The sequence below is a fragment of the Hetaerina americana genome, unplaced genomic scaffold, assembly GCF_022747635.1.
Source record: "Hetaerina americana unplaced genomic scaffold, ioHetAmer1.1.p SCAF_8, whole genome shotgun sequence".
Taxonomy (NCBI): domain Eukaryota; kingdom Metazoa; phylum Arthropoda; class Insecta; order Odonata; family Calopterygidae; genus Hetaerina; species Hetaerina americana.
The window spans coordinates 23150048-23177164 of NW_027287427.1; the positions used below are offsets into that span (position 1 = coordinate 23150048).

General features: G+C 43.5%; 1 protein-coding gene across 1 annotated transcript in view; it reads left to right on the top strand.

Moving 5' to 3' along the window:
* Positions 1-9957: 9957 nt before the first annotated feature.
* The window catches only part of LOC139697962 (paired box protein Pax-6-like), a gene marked incomplete at its 3' end in the record, with an annotated part of 189087 nt that continues 171927 nt past the window's right edge, over positions 9958-27117 (top strand). The window contains exons 1-2 of the mRNA XM_071596818.1: positions 9958-10328; positions 20715-20895. Coding sequence (XP_071452919.1) covers positions 9958-10328; positions 20715-20895 — 552 coding nt within the window. The remainder of the gene's footprint in view (positions 10329-20714; positions 20896-27117) is intronic.

Here is a 27117-nt window from a genome sequence, read left to right on the forward strand (position 1 = left end):
GCATAGCACGGCACTTCTATCATGCTGTTATTACGTGACTTGTGTAGTTTTGTATGTTACATTGTGCGTACAATCAACGTTATTTCATGACGCATCGCTACATTTTCCAAATCGTCCACTTCCTCGGTTTCACAAATTACCCTCTCTACGTAATAATCCTTCCAGTGTATTTTATGAAAGATAATAAATTTCGTTTTGGACGCATTTGCCCTCGATTCAAAACTCCCCAAAATAATAATCATTGTTGAAATATATTACTTTATAAATCATCCTTATGTCATAGAGATTTGGAGGCGAAATAAATGTTTACATTGTATTGCAAATCTATGGTGACGAGAAAATAATATTGTAGACGTTGCGGGAGCTCCCAGCGCACCAACTGTCACTCGGATGGGTGTGAGCAAGTCCCCCACTCCCCTTCCCAAGCGCCCCCACTCCCCTCTTGAAGACCCCCCCTTCCTCAAGTAACTCTTCTCCGATAGTGAGATGAAGGCTTTTCGGGCGCGAGGGCCACCGTTGGGATCACTGGGCAAGGTGTGGACAAGGGGCGTGAGTGGATGGGGCATCCTCCCCCAACCCTCCCTCCCCTCGGAGACTCCACACACTCCCCGGCGGCCGCCGCCTTGCACGGCTTCCCCGGGATTATTCGTCGCCGTCTCCGAACCCCTTACCACCCCCTCCCCACCCTGCCCTCTCCTCCCCCGGAAAGCACTCATCCCCGCATTTCGGGGTCAGCTTTGTAATCCTCGTCGCCCCATCTCCTCGCCCCCTCGAGTGTCGTCGGGGTTAATTGGAATACAACAATCGACCGAAAAGGGTTTCTCCTCAAAACTATCGCACCCCTTTGCCCTCGAGTCCCTCCCTTCCCCCTTCTCTTCCCCCTTATCTACCCCCCCCTCCCCCAAATACATCCCCACGGAACCCTTTTCTTTCCGATCCCCGCATTCGGTGCCATTTTACGCGTTCCTCGGTTAATCGTTTGATCCTCATTCGAGCCGATGGGATTAACTCTTGTCCGACATTGAATGTGCACTCCTCTAAGCTTCTCTGTTTGGATAGCGAGTGAAACGGCATGCCCTTCCTCCCTTCCGCCCCCTCCTAACACACACACACACACAACCAAACGAGGTGTCCCCCGTGGTCCGCCTCCGCTTGGAAGGGGAGTTGGGAAAGACATCGCCGCTGTCGGCCGGCTCGTGGCTGCAGTAGTGGGGGTGCGTGCCACGGATTTGCCGCTTCTTGTCCGCGCTGTTAGTTTGTGAGCGTGGCCGGTCGTCCTGGTTGACGGATCATTTTTTCGGAATTTTAGGCACAGCTACATCATGTTCATTGCCTTTGAATTTGGGGTCTATTCCAACGATTTCTCCGGAATTTGAAGAAATTAAGACTTGGCACAGATATATTTCTTCGCGATTCTGAGGGCTTTAGTTTATTTTAGGTAATTTTTGTCTTGAAAATTTGTAATATTTACCCTCAGAGGAAGTATCGATTGGATGTAAGTAGGGGATGTGGAGAAGCATCATGCAGATATAAAATTGGAACCCTACTGTCAGGAGCCGAACTCTTCACCCATTTCTAAGACAACAGCGCCGCCAAGTTATTCCACGACTAGATATGAATTAATTAATGTTTCTGATCAAATCGTTCTCTCATCGAGGTTTGGAAAAAAATGTTTTCAATTCACAGCAGATAAGGTAGTACTTGAGGTGCAATAAATTATGACTGATATTAATTTTTTTGTCGGAATACGTGGAAGAATTAAATTAAGAGTGCTAGAAGCAATTGACATCGGCATTCCAGTTTTCCAGGTACAGTCCGTGATAGGAAAATTTTAAAGCTTTCCACTTCTGATCCAATATCTTTAGGCCCCTCATCTTATGTTTCCATGTTGAACTTCGATCCTATGCCTTGCACCTTAAAATAACTTTCCGGATCTATATGTGGAGGTGGAAGGTTGTCATTGATATTGTTGGCTTTCTTAAAACCCTCTATAAGTACTGCTTCAAATATTCTCCACTTAAATCAATTTGATGGTATCCCTGTGCTTCTAATTAATAATCCCGCATTAATCAACCCCGAGGATGATTTTGATTGGTGAGGGTGGAGGTCGCCCTTTGCTAAGCCCGGTACGGAGTGTGAAATTCATTCACATAGGGGGGTCGGGAAGTTGAGTGTGCGGCGATTTTCCAGTCCCTTTTCCCTATTTTCCTGGAGGATCTATGGAACGAAAAATCACACAGCTTGAGGGAAGATTGGGATATCCAAATCCATCGTGAATGAAACCTCGGCCCTCTAGTGCGTAGTCGAACGCTCTGCCCAGTAGACTATCCTTCTAATGAATGTTATATTAATATTTATTCCAAAAATATTTTCTGTAGTTAGAATTTTCAATGACACACGAACAAAATTGCCAAAAAGAAACCGTCCATTTTCCACTAATCATTATGATGCCTCCTACCGTAAAAATCTTCGTCAACAATCCTGACCTCCAACATTAGAAATTATCCTTAATTTCCAGTTTTACTTAACCAACTCTTTGAATGCTTCACATCTAGCGAAAATAAAGGCAAAACACTAATTGTAGTAGCCTCGTGGAAGATCTGCTAAAAAAATGGTAAAATTAAACAACCGGGAGTGATTTTTGTTGATGCCGCCTTTAACATTTCCGTGTGAGATTATACTTTTTCAAACTAAGGGTACTGATTCTTGTTCCTGTTGGTTCTTGTCACCCTTTTACTTTAACGATCCGAATAAGTCAGCGGTTCACCGATCGGTTTGTGCCCTGAAATCCCAATAAAATTTTGATATAATACTCGAGGGCATAACATACTTTAAAATAAGGAAGGGTTATAATTCTGAGTTGATAGCAAAAACCTAGAAAAATGGATTAATGGAAGGGACAGCCAACTCTAACCTTCTTTACCCTTGGGGAATATTTATCTAACATACATTTATATTTAAAAAGTAATTATGTAAAGGATTCAGCAGATGGAACTGAGGACTACCAGAAACGTAAGTTAGAAGGGCAGGAAGTATTTCTTCTCCGCTGAATACCGAACATTATGTAGGCATCATAAGTACAGGTAGATATTTTGGCACAAACAATCCTTTTCAGATTCAAAGAGATAGAGAGCAGTTGATTCGTTCCTTGAGGTCCCCTAAAGAGTTAAAATCCAGCCATAAGGCGTGCGTTTCCTTCTGCATCTCCGTTTCTTTCACCTCCTTTCAAAGTCCGAAATCGCCGAAGCAAATCTCCGCCGGCTCTCGACCCCTTTTCTTCTCCCTTAACGTCACTGCAAACCCCCGCTTGTAATCCATATGACCTCTCCTCTCCCTGTCGTTTGCGACCGACGATGACTACCTCCTCATCCTCACACCTCCTCACCCTCCCACCTCCTCACCCTCCCACCTCCTCACCCTCCCACCTCCTCACCCTCCCACCTCCTCACACTCCCACCTCCTCACCCTCACACCTCCTCACCCTCACACCTCCTCACCCTCACACCTCCTCACCCTCACACCTCCTCACCCTCACACCTCCTCACCCTCCCACCTCCTCACCCTCCCACCTCCTCATCCCCCCACCTCCTCTTTTCCTTCCAAACTACACGACCGAATCTATTTTTATAGTATCTCGGCTGCCATTTTTATTTCGTCTAAAATCATAATTACCTTTTCTTTCACTCAACATGCACAATGAAATCCACGCTGTTTGCCACGCTCTTGAGTTCTCTCCTTTTCCACTTGTGGCTGTTTATGCACTTCTTGACACGTAAGTGACGGATGATGATATTACATTTTGGAACCACGGTCGCGGAAAAAGAGAATTAAGAGTACAGTTAATTTATATCTTTAATGATTACGAAGAGGCAGTCCTTGAGAACATTTTTCCGTAAATAAGATTACGCGAAACTCAACCGACGGCCTCCTTTTTGCCTGAATGATATTGGACTGTGTTTAACCTCACTGCAGTCTCTCTCTCTCTCTTTCTCTCGTTTCATTTATGGACTTAACTAAATCATCTGGCTCGTCAAGATTCCCTTGTATCTACCTGTGTTCATCGAATATATTATTTTTGAAAAGTCATCCATCTTCGCTCATATCAGTTTTACCCGGGGGCTGTCAGTAATTAAGCAAATTAGTTGTTCCTTTAAGCGATAGCGATCAGATTCATTGCGTTTTATTCGCTCGTGATCTCAGCTGGTATAATTTAGTCAACCATAGTTTTATCTTAATAGTATCGATCTTACATGGAAATATATTGTTTATTTTAGGAAAAGAACCTTAATTAAACAATTTAATAAGATCGTCATTCATAGGGTGACCGTTACTGGGGGAAATAACTTGTTCTTTTAAAAATGAGGGGTAACTTGATAGCAAGAAAATTTTTAAATATACTACATTGATTTTACATTTTTAATTTTGAAGGCCAGAATTGTTCCAAAATATCATGAAGTTGACTTTCATTGTCACCAAAAACATCGAAAAAGCAAAATACGACAGTTGGAAATAGATGTAATGAAAAATCAGAAAATAAGCCGCAATTATGAAGTATGTGGTTGAATTTTCAAATCAGTTGCTGACGTCTTTGTAAATTAAAAGCAAACTGGAAGGAATATAGTAGGAATGAAAAAATCATTCTTTTTTTTAAATAAGCCTCTCCTCGTCTTTGATTTGAATTTTATATCCCTCTTCCAAGTATAACTTAAACAAAAGATATTATTCATATCCCTTCGAGATGCAAGAACGAAAATTATAAACTCGACAAATGTAATATAACCTTTACCCTCGGTCTAAACGAGCTAGTACCCGAGTTACGTACAGTTCATGCTGAAGTGCCTATTACACAGCTTCATAATTACACTCAAAGAGTTATTTAAGAAACCTTATAAGTGCTGCAATATCTTTATTTCCCCTAAGTTGCTTTGTATGAACGAAATACAGAGATTTATATTCGACTTGAAACTTGAGCCCCATTCTTTGACAAATAGAGCGCGAAAGACAACGAAAACGGATCGTTTTGCCTACCTATTATAATTAATAAAATAATGGTGTTGTGGTTAACCTATTTGGCAGAGTGTTGGAAATCAGGCTTCCGGATTCGAAGCCGATATGTGCCACTGAACAGTCCCAGCCGTAATACAAGCAAGGTGATACATATTCTGAATCCCAGAACATACACATGGTCAATTATGAAAGTAATGCGCATGATTTTATTGTGATGCGACTATGCATGGCAGCGCGTCAAAACCGGTCGGGAAATGGGGTAGGGGATATGTCCTTATAACGCGGCTGGTCATCAGTTCGCTCCGAGCAGTCTGAGTGGAAAGACGTACCTCCATGTGAAATGTGTTTTTCGACTTTGTGACACGGCACAGACACGTTCAATCTCCACCATGACAATACTCCCAGCCACACGTCCTTCATCGTTACCAACTTCGTAGCCCAAAGAATCACCCCAAAGGTGGTCACCCAGCCCCCTTACAATCCCGACTTGGCTCCGGACGACTTTTTTTGTTTTCCTGACTGAAGAAAGAGCTGAAAGGAAAGAATTGGGAGACCTTGGAAAACATCAAAAAGCATTGTACAACGTTCCTGAGAGTAATTCCCGTCGAGGAGTTTCAGGGTGCCTTCCAGGCGTGGCAGACACGTCGCAAGAGTATTTATGATGCATGGGGGAGAGTGTTTTGAAGAATTTTAGGCATTTTTACAAGTACGATCGATAAATCTATTTTACCCAGAAAATGCGCATAACTTTCATAGTGGTCCTTGTATATGTCCAAAATATCAGGTGGTACTAGGAAATCAACTCATCTGCCACTTCCATGAATGTACTCGTATTTCACTCTTCGCAGAGCTTAGCAAGAAGTGAGCTCCGCCCTCACCTGCCAAAACCAACCCTCGGATTGGTTATTGTGGTGGAAAACTGTCGCGTGCGAAATGTTTTGGCTGATTTGTAAAAAAAGAGTAATGGATTCCACGTAGGAGAACGCGCACCTGCTTCATCAGAGGACATCAAGAGCTCGGGCGAGGCCGTCGGGGGTTATCGGCCATTCTCCCATCCCGTCGCCCTCGTCTCTTTCCCGCGGGGGGGATTAGTGGCCACACCGGCGTGCACGGAAGCACACGCAGCCCCTCGGACATTGCGATCAGCCGAGCGAAGCGCGGTCACGAAAGTGAAGTCGCTGCTCGGCCGATGGCATCAATTAATTAATGCGCTCAGCCAATTAGCGATCTCCGTGTGCCACCCGCGGTGGAGACGGCGACTTCCTCCCCCTCTCTCCTCCCGGAAAACACCCCTCCTGATCTCCGACCCGCCCGACCCCTCCTCTTCGATGGCTCCCACCCCACAGGGCCGCCTCCCCCATTAGATAAGCCCTCGTCCGCGGTGCGCGCCGAGACGGCTGGCCGCGCGCGGTTGGCGGTGAGGGATCCGAGTAAGAGGGCAGCGTCTCGAGGGGTGGACAGGGGAAAAGTGCTGTCCCCTCGCTCCACCCCCTCGGCCGCACGTTCATTTGCATAAATGGCGAGGGCGCATGCGCGGGAGGAGGAGGCCGATAGAGCACGACCTCCCAAGTTGTTGGCTCTCTCGGGCTCGTGATCTCCCTCCAGCGAGGGAACGAAGAATCCCCTTTTGCTGGAAGGAAAGCTCCCTAACTTGCCTGTCTTCTCCCCACTCTTCTCTCCCCCATCCCCTTCCCATTCCGCCCTCGTGCCCACCCCCCCCCACCCACGCCCCCGCTTGCGAGTCTGCGTAAGAAAACAGATTATCTCTTTCGGGACGGTTAATTAGGTTTGTTTAGTAAATGACTCTGTGAGATGGTACTTGTGTTAGGCATTGGATATTGAATCCAAACCGAGCTAAGCTCAGGGAGCACGGTTTCCTTTCCCTATAAACATTCGGGACTAAATTAGAAAGCCCTTTCGGTAAACGCGTAAAAGTTTTAGTTTCTGGTGTCTTCAACTACCGTTGAGAACTATATCAACAGAGAGCCGCAGGAGCGTGTTCACAGGAGGGAAGGGTTCTTGGAATCTTCCCTCCTGCAAATGAAGAGACAAGTTCTTATAATGTCACGTATTTATCATTCAGTTATTTCTAGTCGGTATTTGTATTTCTCGCAGGAAAACCTAACGTCTAGGGAACTTTCGTCAGTCCTCTTAAAGTTTATTGTTTGCGTTTATGAGAAACGAAACTCCATGCTTTATATTAATAGACATTTGAATAAATATAAAAACACTAGGCATTAATTTTTTAAGTTTAAAATTATGATATCTATGATCGGGGAATGCTTTTGTTTTGAGATTGCGGGTCAAAATTGAATTTCAATAAACGTATTTACTACAGTAAATAAATTATTCTGCTTATGGCTGCAGTTACAGTCAATACCACGGGACAATGATATTCATAAATTTGATGTTTAATCTTGTAAAAATCTCGCTCAAAGAAGGGTAATGCTGCTATTTTGAGTTTATGATGTTTGTTGGTGCAGTAAAACCAGAGATGTCCGCCCTTGTACAACTGCTTTATTGTTGATTCCTTCGAATATTTCTCCATGCTACTTTCATGTTTCTTGCCCATGTTAAAAATTTAACTTAAATTCTTAATAATAACATAGTAAATAAATTTGCTAAGTAAATCACGTTAGCATTTCACTCATATTACTGCCAACTACTTTTTTATTTATGAATCTGAATCTGATTCCTGGAGTAGAGGCTTTTATTATTTAGCCTAATCTATGTGTCTGATTTTTATTAGTTGGCTAACGATACGTTTGTATCGGAACCTCAACTTAGGTAAGTCCTTCTATTTGCCTTGAAATTCGTCAATCTCGTCTTTGAGTTACTGTCCAGTCACCCTTCCCCATATTTTTACATGCTCGCAAAGTAGCTTGAAAAGAGCGCAGATTTGAGAAATGCACCAGATGAAAAGCTTTGCCAGTTTAATTTTACTGCATTGGGATGGATCTATGGTGATATCAACCTATATCCTTTGCTCTTCTCTATTCGGAAATTACGTTTCAAATATTTTCAAAGTAATAGGTTTTATAATAATAGCTGGAGCAAAACGCCATTGTTTCAAAACTATATCCCGACAGTTAATACGTTTTCATGTGAAAGACGGTTTGTAAAAATAATTGTTGGTAGATATCAAGGACATTATCACTGATGTGCGTCTTGTGAATGCTAAATGGTTGGCAGAGGTGCGGTTTGGAAAGTATGTATATATATATATACACACACGAGGGTCATCCGGAAAGTAGTACCCGTTCGTGAAATAAAGACACAAAAGTAAATATTAACAAACATAAAAAATTTTATTTGAAAGAGGATACTTTAAACTACTTCTCAACATAATCTCCAAGCAAATTAAGGCATTTGTCATAACGTGTGACAAGTTTCTGTATTCCTGCTGCATAGTCCTTCGCCGCCAGCTCATTGAGATACGCGAGGGACCCATCTTGCACAAATTTTTGCATAATGCAGATGGTGTTTAACAATTTCATGAACAATTGTTCGAGAAACATTGGGAAAATGCTCACAGATGTCATCAATTGTGACGCGCCGATCGTTCCTCACGAATTCGTCAACTGAGCTCACCAGTTGGTCTGTAATGACAGACGGTCTCTCCGAACGCTCATCGTCGTGTGTGTTCCCCCTCCCCATGTTGAAGTTGCGACACCACCGCCGAACAGACGACTCGTCCATTACATTGTCTCCATACACCTCCTTTAATTGGCGATGAATATCACATGGGCGAACGTTTCTTGCATTGAGGAATTTAATCACTGCCCTCACTTCACAACTGGCGGCGTTCTCAATTTTTTTAAACATTGTAAACAATCACAGAAACAACACAGGCAATGCTAGCGTCACGCAACTTGGCTCAGAGAAGGCAGACAAGCCACTGAAGCTATCTGACCTCGTCCAGCGGCTACTCGCGTCGTCAGCACTTCATGCGGCACGAACGGGTACTACTTTCCGGATGACCCTCGTATGTGAAAGTATCTGGATATGAAATAACAATAAAAGGATTTGTGAATTTTCATTGGAGAATTAGCCCATTTTTGGGAAGGAATCAATGGAATTGTGTTAGAAGCTGTATAACATCGCTGTCATGGTGTGGTATCGGGCGATACCGGACGAAGCCGTCCTCTTCCAGCGGAGAATTTAGGTATCTCTTATCTTACTTCTATTTTTGCGGAAAATAGTTTTAATCGGATTGTATGCTAAAGGATAAGGTCTTTGAAAGGGATTTGACTGATTATCCCAAAAATTTTTTAAAGGATGATTATTTCAGTTGATTATATTCTCTACGTATGAGATGGGAACATTTTGATTTCAAGTTTTACTCTTTCCCCAATTTGTAGGAGTTGCGTCAGTTACGCCGTATGTTGGACTGGAGAGTTTCATCAGCCGCGTTAATATCTTCGAAGGTCAGCGCAGCTGTTGTATATTAGTGCTTCTCTGTTGGGGATTTAAGCGTCATGGTGGAAAATGTTCCAAACGGCGTCCCAGCTGGCTCATTCAGGCCTCGAGTGTACCGGGGTCGAAAGCGCTGACGAAACAAATTATAGGAGTATATTATACAGATGAAACTACTCCGGTGGCTCCGGGCTAGCGCCTACTGACCCAGAGGTCGCGGGATCAATTCCCGCCTGGGATCCCCTCCACCTAGGGCTTGGGTGTGCTTGTGATTGTTCTTATTTTTCATAATAAAAAAAATTAAATTGTGCGAAATTGATTTCGTACCTTTTTGCCTCATTAATATATTATTATTATTATAAATAGAAAAGAGCACGGAGGGAGGCGAGGTGCTTTTGTATGTGTGTGTGTGTGTGTGTGTTTGTGTTTGGATAAAGGGGGCGCGACCCCCCTTTCCTCCTGGGTGTCCCCCCGATACCTTTGGCGGCACGCCGTGTAACTTGCCTTCCCCTCTCTCTCTCGGGTGCTGTGGGCATGGGCGTGTGGTCACCTTGTGGCGGGACCGGCGGCGGCGGCGGGGGCGTGGTGCCGGGTGGCGGCGGTGGCGGGGCTTCCGGTGCCGCGGGCGTGGGCATGGGGGCGCTCGGCGGCGGTGGGTTCGGCGGCGGTTCCGGCTGCGGGGGCGGCGGTATGTCCGGCATGATGGGCTCGATGGTCGGGGGCGGGTCTGCCGCAGCCGGCCACAGCGGCGTCAACCAGCTGGGCGGCGTGTACGTCAACGGTCGGCCGCTGCCCGACTCGACGCGTCAGAAGATCGTGGAGCTGGCGCACTCGGGGGCGAGGCCGTGCGACATCTCCCGCATCCTGCAGGTGTCCAACGGATGCGTCTCCAAGATCCTCGGGAGGTGAGTGAACGGCTGCGTGCCAGCCTCTTTCCATACAGAATTCGCAGCTGACGGTCATAAATGACATTAGCTCGTAGGAGATGGTTTAAAAAATCTCCACACTGCAGGCAGACCTGTCACATTCCTTGAAAAAGTTTTACTACGAATAACATACCTTCTATCCTGCTTGCGCCCAAATCGTCTCAAGCCATTGATGTATCAAATTAGAAATAATTACCCGGGAGTACTGGCCTGTAGGTCCTAATTCCCTTGTCTTACTTTTAAAAAAATCGCTAGCTCTCACTTGTGTTTGATGTAGAGAAATCGGAGTAGGAAAATTTGGTTTATATTATGTAGGCCTTCAGGCAATATTTTTGAGAAACCACATTAATAACGCAAAGGGTAAGAGTATTTGTCAATTTCAATCTTATCTGTTTGAGAATAAAGCCCCAGAATTATTCCTGATCTCGAAATGGACGGTGGTCATTAGTTGGAAGTAGTATCCCATGTTCGAATCCCAACTCAGTTGCCATTGCAAATATTTGAACAGAATGAATTAGATAGTTAAAATCCTCGTTAAATGGTTGATATTAATATAAGGGAAAAAGTCGGGTTAATGAGGTAGGAGTAGGAAAGGATTAAGCATTTTGGATGGAACGAACCTTCCATGTATGGTGTAGGAAGGCTCTTGTTATCTCAGTTAAATCTACACAAGACTAGGCAAGCCACTACATGTTGAGTGTTTGGGGATGTCAGGATTCAAGTTTTGAAGAAGGAGCAGAAGCTTTCAGTTAAAAGGAAATACGAGTATGGTATTATTTAGTGTGCTGCTTGCAAATTTCGAGAGGGAAATCCATTGCCAGCTGACATGGTTCTGAGCAGAATCTCGCCATTGAAGAGGCGAGTTAAATCTCACGTTGTAACACTTGTGGTGCTCCCTAGCAGTTATTCACCCTCTCGGAGGCATTTTTGTATTTATTCTTACAGAACAATGTTAAAACCCAGTAAATGAGGAAAAGCGTGAAATTCAAAGTGTGAATAGGGTCAAGGAATGCTTAAAAAGATAGATCCGATTTGAAATGGGAAAAAGCCGATACGAAATAAAATTACCGTATTTTCCCATCGAAAACGCGCGCATTATCTATACAAATATATTCAGATGATCGAAAAAATGACGATGCGCCTATGTAATGAAAATTGGAAAAATCCAAACATAGACGTATTTTTACACACCCACATCCGATATAGACGTAGTTTTACACACACTATAGATAATTTTTACGCACATATATGTATGTATATACAAATGCACGGAATCTATACACGTTCAAGATAACTATGAAGCCCTGCGCGCGAGGTATCTATACCTATTCATGATAACTACAAAGTTCTGGATGCGCGTTATACATAAGGCGGGCGTTATCGATGGGAAAATACGGTATTAAATTTTTGATCATGATTTATCGTCTGGTTATGTGACAGCGTGGACACCGATCTTTGGAAGGAATGCAAAACTATGGGGCCCCTGGGTATCTCAGCCCCTTCAAATCCAGTTCCCGCGCTCATCAACTGTCCATCCCCAAGAGGAGTCGTGTGCCTCCCACTGTAGCTTAAATTACGACCCAATAAAGGACTTTTATCTTCCCATCATCTAACTTGCTAGTCTCTTCCCCCTTCGTGACCCTAGTTGAACACCCCCTCCCTATCTCCTCATTATATTCCCAACATTCTGCCCAATCTCTCCCCCCACCTCAAACCTCTCCAGTCCTTCCGCCGCTCCGCCTTTCTCACTCCCAATCCCCCAAACCACCCTCGACGGCCAGCACCCTCTCTCCCCCTCATCACTTTCACGCACCGAATAGTGTCTCCTTTTCTCTCCTCCCATCAATTCTCCCTCCACGCCCGCAGTATTGATTCCAGACCGTAGGTATTACTCCCCATTTTTCGCCCTCGATAACGGTGATTGTCGCGCTCTGGACGGGTCGGGGGTTCAGGGATGATTTCCCTCACACACTCCCCCTGCCCACGCCCCATCCACCCCTCTTTCACCACCTTCCCGCCCCTCCCCGATGGCACCGTGCCGCCAGCCAACAATCCGCTCCCCCCACCCTCTCGGAACCGCAACAATCAAACGACCCCGCACGTGTCGACGCGGCTCGGAGGGCTGGGCGCGCGAGCGCTCGCCCCGCCGCGGCGTGAAATCCAACCGAGAGGGGGCGGCAGGAGGTCGTCATTTCCTTTCGATCGCATTCGCGCACGCATTCCGCTTCGCACGTGCGTGCTCGCGATCGTGCGTGCCAGCCAGGACCCCTGAGGGTGACCGGAGTGCGCTCAGCGTAGCGCCGCAGTGTTATTCATTTATTTTTAAATTTTATTTATTCATACGTATTTCTCGAGCTCTGGTTTTGATTTTTTAGGGTGTATTTTTTTTAAAGATGTAGTTTTCATCATTTTCATGGGCTTTCCTTTGTCATTTTTTTTGGGCCGCTTATCGGCACGAGTGTGTGGGCGTGCATGCGTGTGGTGGTGGGTGTTATTTTTCGCCCCGTCGACGTCGCCGTGGACGGAGTGACGTGTTTGTGCGGCGGAGAGTCGGAGGCTCGACCCACTGATGTGGAGTTTCTATGCGAGGCAAGGCCGTTGGAAATCTATCTCAAGCTCGCGAACGCAGGGCAGCTGAGCATTTGTTAAAAGAATGTTACATACCCTCATGAAAATGTTTGCTCTCACCCATCCCTCTATTATATTGCGTTAATTTATGCAGTGTATTCCCGAATAAGATTTTAATTAATTAGAGATGGTACAAAACCTTTTTGAGTTGGGAAAAAACGTACATAGACAGAGGATTTTTCCTTTGGAAAGATATCTTACTTTTAGGGATCAGGATTGTAAATAGAAGTAAATGGAAGGAGTCAGGCTATAAAGTTGGGCCCTAGGATTGTGTGTTCGACAAAATCGTTCTCGGACAGCAAACATTGAAGGGTTTGGATTGGTGGAAACAGTGAAAAACGGAAAATATATTAGAGAAAGGAGAGTAAATATTAAGGGAAGACGGGGGAAGGAAGTGGGTTCGTTGCGTGCATCTGAAGAGCAAAGGGAATGTTGATGGAGGAGAAATCGAAAGGCGGAGTTGAAGGCAGTCGGCGAGGGGAACAGTTCAAGTTTGACCAAAGAGGGAAGGAAGAATATTGTCCGGCTTTGAGAATGGAAAATCTGAGGAACCAAACTCGATATTGGAGGGCTAAATTTATGCATAATTTGAGATAAAGTTTTTAAAGTATCGTAAGGATATGTAATATTATTGAGGATCCTTCAATAAGTACCTTTGAACTCCAAATCGCACATTTAGAATCCAATGCATGTAGGAAATGCATACTTAGCGCGAAGTATATGTAATTGCTGCTTCTGTTTGCAGTTTCAAGTTTATTTTCACCTTGTAGGTAACCACTCTACGATAGGCACTATGGTCATTTAACATATAAAGGTTAATGACCTCTGCTTTCCGTTACCCCTAAAAGAAATTACTATTCAATAATTGTTGATTTGCCTTGTCTCTCAAACTGATATGCATATCCACTTTGTGACGGAGAATAATATAGTAATTGGCGAATTCCTTATCTCAGCTTTCATATTACGATATATACGTGGTGAACATGACGTCCAAGAAAATCCAATGGAAAACTTTAAGTTAGGCTCAGAGTTTTGAAATATTATTCTTAGGACGTAAATGGGAAGAGAATACCAGATGAACTCGCAGTGGAAAGAAAATTCGCGAGCCAAATCAAGTCCCTGGAAGCCCGATCACGCATTCAATTCTGTGGGGGGCTTTCGAGGATAGAGGGGACTCTTGTTTTTCATTGGAATCGCAAAGCACAGGCCACGGATGCAGCCAGCGAGTGAAAACATTTCTTTGTCGTCAACCCTCTTCCGCTCGCTCCGTTTTCTCCATTCACGGCGAGGTGATAGGCGACAGGCGGTGGGTGGGGTTGCTGTGATTCAGAGGCGCCAAGGACCCTCCGCGCGCGCACTCGCCCTCTCTCTCTCTCTCCCCCCGCCCTCCCTCTTCCGGCACAGCCCCGGACTCTCCCTCCGACGAAAATACCCACGCCCCGGGTCTCTCTCCCGCACACGGACACACACATTCCTTCCCTGTGTTTATATCGCTCGACTTCCTTTAAAAAAGGATGCTGGAGAAAAATGAAACGTGAAATGATTGGTGGGCTTCCGAAGGGCCCATGCCTATTCCTCAGGAGAGCTCGCACATAGACAAGTCTTCTTACGAGTTCCTTCATGTTTATTGTCTACGAGCTCTGCTTTTACCCGGGAGGACTCCTTATCATGCAGATGAACCTGGGATGATGGGTGATTTCAATAAACTTAGCTGGGTGGTATCAATATGGAATTTGCAAGATACTTTTCGGAATAACATTCCCTGAAGAATGACGGGGATACTATGTTTGCTGGTCTGATTGATCGAGAAAACTTTCCGCGGTTATTAACTTATTTATTGAAATTTGATTTTATGCAAAAAAGCAAGGCATGTACTGCCCCTCTCAAGAATTATTTTCGGTTATTTTACGAGGTTTGTCCCGCCCGCAATTCTCCTCCAAATCGCAAGTCATAATTTTAAAGATTTTAATTTAGCCCAGAGATTTATTGCGATGGGAATGGCCACCGTTGACAGCACATCCTGATTTGTCGTTGAGGGGTATTTAATGATGAATGCCTTTGCGACGACGGGGAAGATGCATTGGTATCACATTTCTATTGTCACAGTTATTCGACGGTAGCTAGAAGTAGGTTTGGACGGTCGTGTTGAAATCTCTTTACGGTCTCCAGCACATGCTCAAATTTTTGCCTGGGGAGAATTTTTTTTCTTGACAAAAACACACTCTCACGGACTCCCCGACGAGCGCCCTTCTCAAGGATTTTACGTTGCGCGACCTGCATGAAATGGAGTTTAGGGGGAGAGAAAAAATGAGTAAATGATTTGGGAGCTTCTGCTGGTGGGTTGGTGGTAGCTTGGAGTGGGAGGGGGGGGCGAAGAGGGGATATCTCGCTCGGTGGCCGACGTGAGAACTCGTCCGCGCCAAGTGTGTGTCTCCTCCTCGGGGGGAGGGGGGGGCGTCTTTTCATTCCGAGCGATTGAGGAAGAAGAGGAGGGAGAGGCTATAGGGAGGGGTGTCTCTCTCTCTCCACGTGGAGGGGGAAAGGCGACGCCGGCCGATCCCCGCCTCCGTCTAACCCAGTAATGAGGGAGTGGCGTGGGAGGGAATGGAAGATTGATTTCGGAGTCGTTTCTCGGAGCAGGGGCAGAAGATGTCTCCAGTTCGTCTGTCTGGCCAAGTTTCATCATGTTCCACATTCAGAAACTCACTCTCCATGCAGGCAGGGAATTGGAATTTTGCGGAAAATATGATCACCTGTCGGAAATATTGTTTCGTGTTGTTGAGGAATGTGTGACATCTGTACAGTGCTCCTGAAAGGGTGCATGCCAGCCTTAAAAGCCTTCAGTAATTATCTAGGTAAAAATCATCTTCATTGAGTCTATGTCAATATATGAAATTTATCTTTTAAAATCTCTTTATTATTTAAGCGTTTATTGTTCACTGTACCAAAGTAAAATTATATCCGTATAATTATTCAACCATGCGGCTTCACCCTTCTCCAACAATATTCATCTCTAACGTTACAATATAACCTTGCTTCCTCTTTTGGTTTTAACATTTCACATATGAATGCTTCCTATCCTCAGATAGCATTAGCTTCGACAAAGGATATATGGTTAAGGTGCATTGATTCCTTCGATTAAAACATATTTTTCACCTCCCTTGGTTTCGCTCCCGGTTTGCATGCGCTTAGAGTGTTGTTTTATTAGTGGGGTGAACATGATACGCATAGGTCAACTCGCAGTGGGTGTAATTTCATCTTTTTATGGCAGATTATTGCTTAAACAAGCCTGAAACCAAGACGTCCAGAAAGCCCTTGAGTAATTTTTCATCCCTTTGTCTGGAATGTTTTGATTGTAATCCAAAAGTAGAAAATTTAGCTTGCCGATATAAGAACCATAAGTCCAAAGTGAAAAACAATTCCTTTATCTTTATTTTACTTTTAAGCCATTTCAAGTTTGACAGTGTCGGCTATGAGGCATACCGGCAGCAGGAGAGTTTTAGGGTACGGGGTGATAAGTTATAGTGCCGCGTTGTGTAGGCATTTTAATCGGTAGGTCCAGGGTTCAGGAGGTCTGTTGGCCGAAGTTGAGAATCTTTCTCATTGAACCATGTGAAGGGACTATACTTAGCTTTGAGGCATGAAACCGCTTGCTTTTCCGTGTTCCTTATGGTCTTGTCGTAAGATAAAACCATAAGGAACATAAGTCGTTACGTTTCGTGATTGTACGCTAGTTGGTGCGATCCAACCAGTTGCAAAAGGGATTTTTTTCCTCCCTCATCCTTTTGCAATCTACGCACACTCGTATGGTCTATGATCCAATCGTAATACTGCTACTCAATAATATTTTTGCTGAGAATTGAAATAACTTTGGAAACTTGTAGCACATTTATTAATTCTATTAAATTATGAGAGGAAATGTTAATGCAGTGGTAGGTGAGTGCCCGGGTTCATGAATGAGACAAATTTGATTCCTTGGAGTGAAAGGATTTTTAGTCAGGATTCTGCACATGAGAGACAAGTACTCATTCCCATTTGCGTGCTGTTTGCAGAGTGCTATTTAAAGAAACGACCGCGTGTGTAGGAACTATGTGACCTTCGGAAAACCGTTAACTTCTTGACTATTTACAGTTGTCGCGGTGGTTTCTATCTCATGCGGATAACGACCATTCAATACCTTTTTATATGTGTACTATTTTAAATTACGTTCATGAATAAGTCATCTTCCATCTTAAATGAAGAAACGGGGAGGAATCATTTCTATTGAAATAAATTGTAGAAAATAGTTCACAAGTAATTTCAAGAAAAACATTGAGAGTAATTGGGCGTTTCTGAAGAATAGAGTCAGAGTTGTTATGGAGGAGTTGCAAAAAAAGCCATTGGTTGTTCGAAATCTATCAGATCAAGAAACGTATGAAGAATATAAATGTTAATTGAAATTTAGGTGATGTGACATGAAAGAACTGAAAAAATTGTGTGTATATATATATATATATATATATGTGTGTTTGTGTATATATATGTGTATATATATATGTGTATATATATGTGTGTGTATATATATATATGTGTGTGTGTATATATATATACATATATATATATATATATATATATATATATATATATATATATATATATATATATATATATATATATATATATATATATATCCGGCAAGTGGAAAGATCCGGTGTTCGAGTCCCGGTTGAGGAAATATTTTTACTCTTGTGATCCGTTCGATTCCGCCTTCCCCACCTTTATTGTGTTCGTCCTTTATATGTGTTCCTATCCCTTTTCCTTATATCTGTTTCTGTATATATGAGTATTTATTCGCCGTTTGGCGGGATTTCGTGTTTGAATGTGTATTTGGCCAATGTGGCTCATCTCTTTCTTCTGGCTATGCGTGCCACGAAACGCACTGTTCCTTTCCTGTATGATGTTGTATGAATTCTAACCCACTGTCCTTTCCTTTCCTTGTGTATTGTCTATTTCTCCTTTGGTGGGTGAAACAGCCCCCTGACGCCATCTCTTGGCTGAAAGAATCGGGGCGCTTGGCGACATATTAGACCCACGGATCTCAGGGTAAATTGACTATCCTCGATAGTTCAAGTGGTTAAGAGCATCCGCCCGGCAAGTGGAAAGATCCGGTGTTCGAGTCCCGGTTGAGGAAATATTTTTACTCTTGTGATCCGTTCGATTCCGCCTTCCCCACCTTTATTGTGTTCGTCCTTTATATGTGTTCCTATCCCTTTTCCTTATATCTGTTTCTGTATATATGAGTATTTATTCGCCGTTTGGCGGGATTTCGTGTTTGAATGTATATATATATATATATATATATATATATATATATATATATATATATATATATATATATATATATATATATATGTATTTTTATCTGAAATAAATTAAAATTTCACTCATCAGATTTGATGACTAGTATTTTATATACAATCATCATTCGCCACGTTGCTAATGACCCTGGGGAGTTTCGTCTTCCACGAAGCAAATGGATTCGAGTAATATCAGATATGTGCCCAAATGATGAATAGAACTAGTGTATGGCTCTTAAAAGGAAATTATGATGTGATTAAAATGTTTAAAAAATTCTTTTTTCCGAGACCTTAAGAGCCTTTTTCCTATTTTAAATGTCTAATGTTGATAGTAGATACCTTGGAATAGGATAGGTGGAAATATACTGCACAGGCGCAGTATTCATATCTGTCTTAGGGCACAGGATGGAATGCCATTTAATGTTACTAGTTCGCATCTCGGAGGTCAAAGGAAGTGGCTCCTTTTCACTCTTCAAGCCATAGAATTCTCTCTCCGAGAGAAAAAAAAACCCCATAGCATTTTAATACTTAGCGGATTTGGGAGGGGTGGGGGTAGTGATTACGTTGTTCTCTTATCATCTGGATTTCGAGGCAGGACGGCGAAAATCTCGTCCACTACGCTTCGTTGTGTCATGGCAAAATGGGATGGTTTCAAAGACAAGCCCAGCGGAAAGGAGAGTTGAATTACTTTTTCAATAAGCCTGCGGCACACGCTGACGATGTCCTTTTTGTCAAACTTGCCGAATCCAAGAGAGTGCTAAGTATTGATAAGTGGCCGATTCACTCAAGGCTCTTGTGAGGGAAAGGAAAGAGAGTCGCTCGCGGGACCTGAACTCTGTGCCCTGTTTCGGCGCCACGCCCGGCGCCTCCTGGCGACGTCCCTTTTCAAGCGACCTCCCTCCCTATCTCTCTCTCTCTTTGCCCTCTCTCGCCTTTAAATCCTTCCCCCACTCCCTCACGCCACTCTCCATTCTCCCCCTCGCCCTCTCCCCCAGCCCACCTCACGCTCTCCCCCTTTTTTATTTCGTTTCGCCTTTGTTTTTGTTGGTTTGTTTCTTTTATGCGCACACAGTCACACACAACCACACACACACACACACATACTCTCTCTCTCTCACACACACACTCACATATTTATTTTTTTTAACTTCATTTAACCCCGTCGTCGACACGCGCCCCTTCACTTTGTTCCGTAGAGAGCGCAGTTGAAGCGACAATTTACGACTTCATTCCATTCCAACGCGGTCCCGCAAGCCTTCTCTCCCTCTCCCCTTCTCCCTTCCTCTCTCTCTCTCCCTGCCTCTTGCTCTGCCACCCGGCAGAGGGGAGGAAAGGAGGAATAAAAAGGAGCATTAAAAACAAAAAAAAGAACACACTACCATTCAGGTTTAATGCAAGCGCTTTACCAAAAAAGTTCCCCCCCTTCCCACTCCCTTTTCCAACTCCCTCCGCCTCCTAAGCAGAGGTCGTGCGAGAGGAAGTGGGAGCATTATTTATTTTTTGCCCTCTCTTCCTCCCTCTCTGCTTCCCGAGGGTGCCGTGTGTGAGGCCCTGGCGCTGCTGCGTTTTGAAATAGGGAACGGGCAGAGGGAGGGAATGAGGGGTTTTGGAATAAAAGGAGCGGTTTGGGTGGGTTGTTGGGTGGGGAGGGGTGGAAGGGCGCGACACCACCTGTAACGGAGATGCATGTTTGATTGGCGAAGGGGAATGAATGGGCTGCTAAGATTATAATTTAAAAGCGTGCGCTCCCCTGCTCGCAATCGTGGCACGAAAGGCTCTCTCTCCAATGTGTCTTAAATTCAAATGTCACAAGTCTATTATTTCCCGATCCCGACTTTAATATCTGACTTTTGACTTTTTAAAATTTTTTTGCGACGACTGTTTATCGCGAATTCCTATTATTTCATTGTATTAATATTCTCTTCCGATTTGAATTAGTTCAATGCCGTTCAATCATATTGATGCCAATGCTGTAGTGCCGACTATGGCTGCATTAAAAGCACTCCCTACGAATGTATGCTAAGCATAAGGATATACTCGTTTCACATAGTAATTAAATTTAATTTATGCCATTGCTGGTGTGTCATAGTTGTGGGAGACATTTTTCCAGATATATCTACGCATGGAGTGGCTCAGAGTTGAATATCAATGCTTTATTTTTGTGTCAGCATTATTAGTACACGGTGGACTGACTTACACAAAAAAACTTCAATTACTTATAAATGAAGACGATTTTTTGCTGGTCAGAAAATAAGAAACATTAAATGGCTTGTACAGATTTAATTTTTAAGCTTAAAATAAGAATGCCCGACTTACTGAATTGTGAAACCCTAACCATTTTGAGTTTATCCGTGTACCGCTATTCGCCGTCCTGTAACCATGTGTCCAATTCTAATTGCAGGTATTACGAGACGGGGTCGATCAAGCCCCGGGCGATCGGGGGCTCGAAGCCGCGGGTGGCCACCACGCCTGTCGTCAACAAGATCGCCGACTACAAGAGGGAGTGCCCTTCGATCTTTGCGTGGGAGATTCGTGACAGGCTCCTGTCGGAGGGAGTCTGCACCAACGACAACATTCCATCCGTGAGTACTCCAATCTCTCTCTCTCCCTCTCTCTCTCTTATTCTCTCGAATATAGGCCAGGAAGGTGCTATGGAAATGCTCACAACTGACTCACGCTCATCTCTAAAGTTTTGTATTACAGTCGAGATACCAGAACAGTTGAATTAAGGTGACTCATTGTATCTACTCAAACATATCCACGGGTACCTGTATAGTTATAGCATTAGATATTACTCAATATCTTAGTTAGTATAATATTCACATCATTCTTACGCTTCCAATAGCTCTTTAATGGTAATATGACGCACGCTTATGCACATTTTACATAAATAATAGGAGTGTAAATATTTAAAATACATAAATTGGATCTTGAACTAATTAAAATATCAATAAACGTATAGCTGTTATGTATATTGTCGTAATGCTCTTATTTTTGGTCATCTTCTTTTTGGAGACTAGGTAAACATTTATCGTATAGGTAGTTTTTCACCCGGAAAACGATCGATTTCTTGATTATATTGGGCGATTGACCTTTATAGTGAAATCCTCAGAGTTGTAAGGGAATCATTAGTGATTTAGGTTTGCGTAAATATTCAAAGGGAGTACTATTTTAACGTTTGGGTAGTAGTGAGATAGAGGACAAAATGAATGTAAAATATAAGAAACGATTAATTGAGCTTTCCTTGGAAGAGTATTTTTTTTGATGGCCTGATTTTTCTTGACGAAACCATTTTCTGTCTCATGCTTGCACTACGTTCACCATTTCCTGCACGAAATTGTTTTTTTTTGGTAACGGTGGTTTTATTAATTTAATGTGACAGAGCTATGCTCCTTAAATTAGACCTGCCGGGCTAATACACGAAAAGACATTTTTGTAGGTTAGTTGCCCGAATTTTATTCTCCAAACATTTCATTAAATATATTCGTGGTAAATTGTTTTAGCACCGACGGCGTTTAAAATGAAGATTTATTGCGACGCTATTGTGTTTTAAGAATCTTTTGTAAGAATTCTATTGTACGGGAGTGGCTGTCCAGATTTTTCTGTGCTTTCTCCTATTCCGTCTTTCTTGCTTAGTGCCGCCATTTTTCGCACATATACGCAATTAGTGTTGTACGCTTGCAATAAACGAAAGGTTTATTTGTTTGGTACCTTGTCAAATGTCATGAAATCTCTCTCTTTTTCTTTCATACACCTTCCGTGCTTGAAAATAAAGGGAAATGGATGAAAGGATTTTCATCGAATCTCTTCTCGAGCACACATTTTATCGGAAAAAGACTATATATTATCGCGATCAAAAAAACTTCTTGGTTTTACATCACGCATACCCGAAACTTCGGCGCACGCGGTGTAAAAGATGCGTCTGGGAATGCATTCGCCTATTGCAAGTCAAGTGAAGAAAAAAATACCGTATATCCCAAGATTCGTGCTGTGGAAGGTGGGGGGCATGCTTCGATCGGGAGAACGACTTGCGAGGGGTGGAAGCCAAGGGCGCCTGCCCTGACTCCTCCTCTGCGAAAACCTTAGTGGGAATGCTTCGATGACGGGGGCGATGCGTGCATAAGCCGGCTTCGACGGACCCCCTCCACCTTCAAATGTCCGGATCCCTCGGGGAGAGCCGTGTATCCCCCATTCCCTTCGTCTCCTCCCCCAAACCATTGGCCAAGAGAGTGTTTGTGTACGTGTGTGCGTGGAGTGGACATCGTCGAGGGGGGATGCAGTGGACCGGTGCCCGAGGAGATGTTTGTTTGCGCAATCATAAGGCGGCGCTGACCTGCGGGGTTGGGTCGCGGCGGGGTTTTTTGGGGGCGGAGGGGGAGACCCTGGCGGGTGGTCAGACGTGGAAGGAGTGGTCCAGGGTTGAATGGAAGGGGAAGGGGCGACGGGTTTGACCGGACGAATCCGAAGGGGGGAGGAGGTGCACTCGATGCCGCACGTAGAACGAAAGAGGCCCTTGAAGCAGACGGGTTTTTTTTTTAATCCTCCACCCTCCTCTTTGATCTGCATTTTAAAATTAGTTCGTGCAAAATTTTGTCAATACATTTTCATAACCGACAACGTATGAGGGTGAAAAGCTTCTTATCCCCAAATTATTACATCTACATGTTACCTCACACGTTGCTAAGTGTGTTTTCTTTCATGAGTCAATAAAGTTATAGTAAGGGCGCAAATAATGGAAGGGAGAGTATTTAAAGGTTATAACTGGTGAAGGGTAAGCTACTTGCCTACTAGTACAATGGTACGCCTTGTCTTAACGTCTTTATGTCGCGAATTTTATTACCCTTTTCACAATTATCTTTGCTTTGAAGCAATTATTTGTCTAAGTAGACATGACACTAGAAAATAGATAGGATTTTAAATTAACGGTAGTCACTAATCTGTATTTTATTCCTCCAACCAGCGAAATCTGATTTTCTCATGCAAACCAGTGACAAAATGATTTCTCCAGATGATTTTTTTATCTTTTATTCCACCCTTCAACAAATTATAGTTATTCATGTTGCTGAGACTGTCTCTTTTTGCACATGCCGTGCATTACGGTCAATCACCCCAACTCCTGCAATGGAAATAAATAGATAAGTTAACTTTTTTACTTTGCATCAAACTAGATATATTCCACCATCTTCAAATCTGCTCCTCTAATGCTCCTAACCACTTTTCACTCAGTCTGGAAAGAAAATTCTACTTAGTGAACGAATATTATTTCCCAACATAGGAACGTCGGGTATGTGCTAAGTATTTGAGCCATACCCAGTATGAACTTAACGTGAAATGAGTAGAGGAATATGAAGAAAATACACAAATGGCTCTGATAATGTCTGAAGTTGTGTTGTTGAATAAAACAACATGACGAATATGGGTGGATCAAACGGATCAATTTATGGTGATGTTTAAGTCGGTCATTTGAGAGAGAAACGCGGATAAATTTCACAAAAAGACCAGGGGAATCTCAATACTATATAAGTTTTCCTTATCGATGTTGAATTGTGATGATATCAATGTCGGGTCATCCGGTGTGTACAACTGTCGCCGTTCAACTATGACTGCAACTGAAAACTCTCCGTTTAATTAATTGCAATGTCAAATTCGAACCTAAAATGTTACGAGATAATGAGTCTTCATTCAATTTGGCTACAAAAATCCAATGCTAAAATAAGTTCAACTGCTTTCACTGTTATTACTGCAGTAACGTTGGAGACATAAAGCTGTGAACAGATATTTTTACTCTGAACAATCAAAAAATAGATCTATCGTTTCCTCTGGGTTGTTTTAGGATATGTATAATATGTGGGCCTTATATAATTCTGTTTATCACTCGCAAAAATATGCCTATTTGAGAATAAATAAGGTACGTGGCGTCAAACTGCGGACGTGTTGACGAAAATCTCGTCCATAGTGTGCCTTCAGCACCGGATGCGAATGCCTTTCATAATCACTCGCAAACGCTTCTGCGGCTGACAACTCGTACATTCCTTTTATTCCGGCCTTCCAAAAGCGTTTGACGCGCTGACTAACGTTTTCCAATACAAAGCGATGGGCAGGATCCGACTGCGTTAAGGGAAAGAGCAAGCGGCTGTGTGTCGCAATCCCGCCCTCCCCACCCCGCTGCCGCTCGCCTTCTCTCTACGTCCCTCTCCCCCCACCCCTCCGACCCCAACCTCCCCTCTCGCCCACCCACCTCGAAGGGCTCTAAATGCGGTAAGAATCCGCTTAAGGATTACCCACACCAACTCGGTGGAGGCGGCCATTAAAACCTTTTACCATTAGAGGCATCAGAGGCAATCCCCCCTGCTTGCTTTCCCCCCACAACCCACCCCGCTCACCTCTTCAGCCCTTCCCCGCCAACCCCCCCCCCCCGTGCACCCGAAAAACTTCATCCCCACATACCACACCACTTTCGCTCTCCGGCATCCTCAGGGTCGTTCCCTCGTACCCCCTTCGCATCCCTCCCCTCACCCTCATCTGTCTATCACCTTTCCTTTTACCCGAATTCCCCCCCACGGACTCTCTCTCCTGCTCCTTAACGACCTTAATGCCTTCCCTTTTTCTCCCTTCTCCTCCCCTTTCCGTCTCTCCTCCCGCCCCTTTCTCTTCCTTCTCCAAATTCGGCGATGTGGGCCTTTTTCGGGACCTTACAGATCCGTAGATGCCTCTAAATTTCTTCCACGCTCCCGTGTTCTAGCGCGGATTTTGCGTTTTCAGCGTTTTTTTCATGATTATAATTAAGATTGAGATTATGACTCCTAATTCGGTTTATGAAAAAGGATTAGCTTTTTTTTGAGTAATTTTCGGTGTTACATGTTACACTTTCGCTTCACGTGGATACTGTAAGAAGTAAACATTATTCGTAATACGCCTAATTGCCGAACTTATAAATTTATTATTAGGTTAATTATTGTAGGCTTGAGCCACGAATTGATATCTGAAGTTTTTTCGTGAGCTGTTGAGATCTTTTTACTTAGATTAGAAATGTGAAATCACGCCGATAGTCGTAGACTATATGTCCTCATCTAAGGATATCCAAAATTTTTACTACACAATTATATACATGTATGCTTCAGAGATTAGATATTATTCAGTTTGATTATGTGAGCGTAAATTTCTCGGTATTTCATTTTGAAGCTTGCTAAAGGTTTGAAATCATATTTACATACTTATGAAGAAGAAAGCAGGAGAGCATGGAAACTAAAAAAAAGTCCGCGCCTAAGGTCATCCGATTATTTGTATTGTTGAAGTACATTTGATATAAATCATATGAGATACATGAAAACCTGACACAACAAACCACATTTCCAAATCATTCAACATCGTAGCGAGTCTTCATACAATTTTTAATCCAATTGGTAAAATAATTATTAAGATATGCCATTTGGCATCAATGATTCCTTCGGAAATTTGCTGCCGCTGAAGTTTCTTGTCCTCTGAACTATCTGAAATGTAAATGCTGTAATAAGCTATAAATGAATAATTGCATTAAGTGGATTAATTAAAAATAGCAATTTTCCACAAAAATACAATTTAATGCGACCGGTTTCAATGTTACTACATCATCATCACCTGATGATGATGTAGTAACATTGAAACCGGTCGCATTAAATTGTATTTTTGTGGAAAATTGCTATTTTTAATTAATCATGATATTCCACCATATCACGCCTGAAACGTCTCTTTTTATGCATTAAGTGGAGTTATTTTTTTAAAAATTTTCATTTGGCCGTGGTTTTGAACGCCACTGTTCTGACCTTTGCTCTCGGTGAAGGAATACAATGCGATATGCTTTCATAGAGGTCACGGGCATCGTTACATCATGTAGCTTCTGTCTTGCTGTGACCTTTCTAGCTTCCGCTCTGCACGCATAGGAGGCTGACCCATGAGTTCTTTTTCGAACGTTCGTCCTTTTTCAGGTCCAAAAAGCTATATTTTGACAGTTTCATCCTAACCAGGTCCAAACTACTCCGCCACAGTTCTCTGTCCTGTCCTCATTGGCTTGAAGCGTACGGGAAAGAGATTGTGGATTGATCCGTAGATTGCATACGTCTATGGCGCGATGCGTTTGTCGCTCTGCAGTGCGCCGTCCGACGACCCTTGAGATACCTTGCGTGCTCCATGGGGGCCCCTCTGCGTCTCAATTTCGCCTCGGTGGACCACCCTTATTATTCCTAATCCTATGCAGAGAGGATAGCAGAGCGTCCTCGATAGCAGAGCGTCGTGGATGCATCGAAGGTTAGGGTTCTCATTTTGGACTTCATTCTTTCCTTGTTGTTTTCCGAGCGCAGCACTCTCAAACTCGTCGAACGTCTTGAGTTATGCCACAGTGCCCACCTTTGTATTTCTCTCTGACGTACAGTGACATTTTTGGCTCAAGAGCAGTGTTTGTTCACGAGTGTAAACTATGTATCGTATTCTTATGATTTATTCAACTGGAATTGATTCTGAGCGGTAGTAATAGTAGTAGTAGTTGTTTTTATTGGGAGGTGACGGACAACTAAGGTCATTTGCGCCATTAGGGATGGTTGGGAAAGGAAGGGTGGAGTGAAACCCGGCGTCGGCATTAGACTACTCTCGTCGAAAGGCGCAAAGGGGTGCGCAGTTCAACGTCCCATCCGACGGACTTCATACTCACTCAACGTGCTCTCTACAAAGCACCTCAAGTAGGGATCGGGATACCAATGAAAAATATTTGTTCTCTCTAGGATTTGGACCCGGGCCTTCTCGGTGGGAAGCCTGTAAGTTAGCCACCGCAC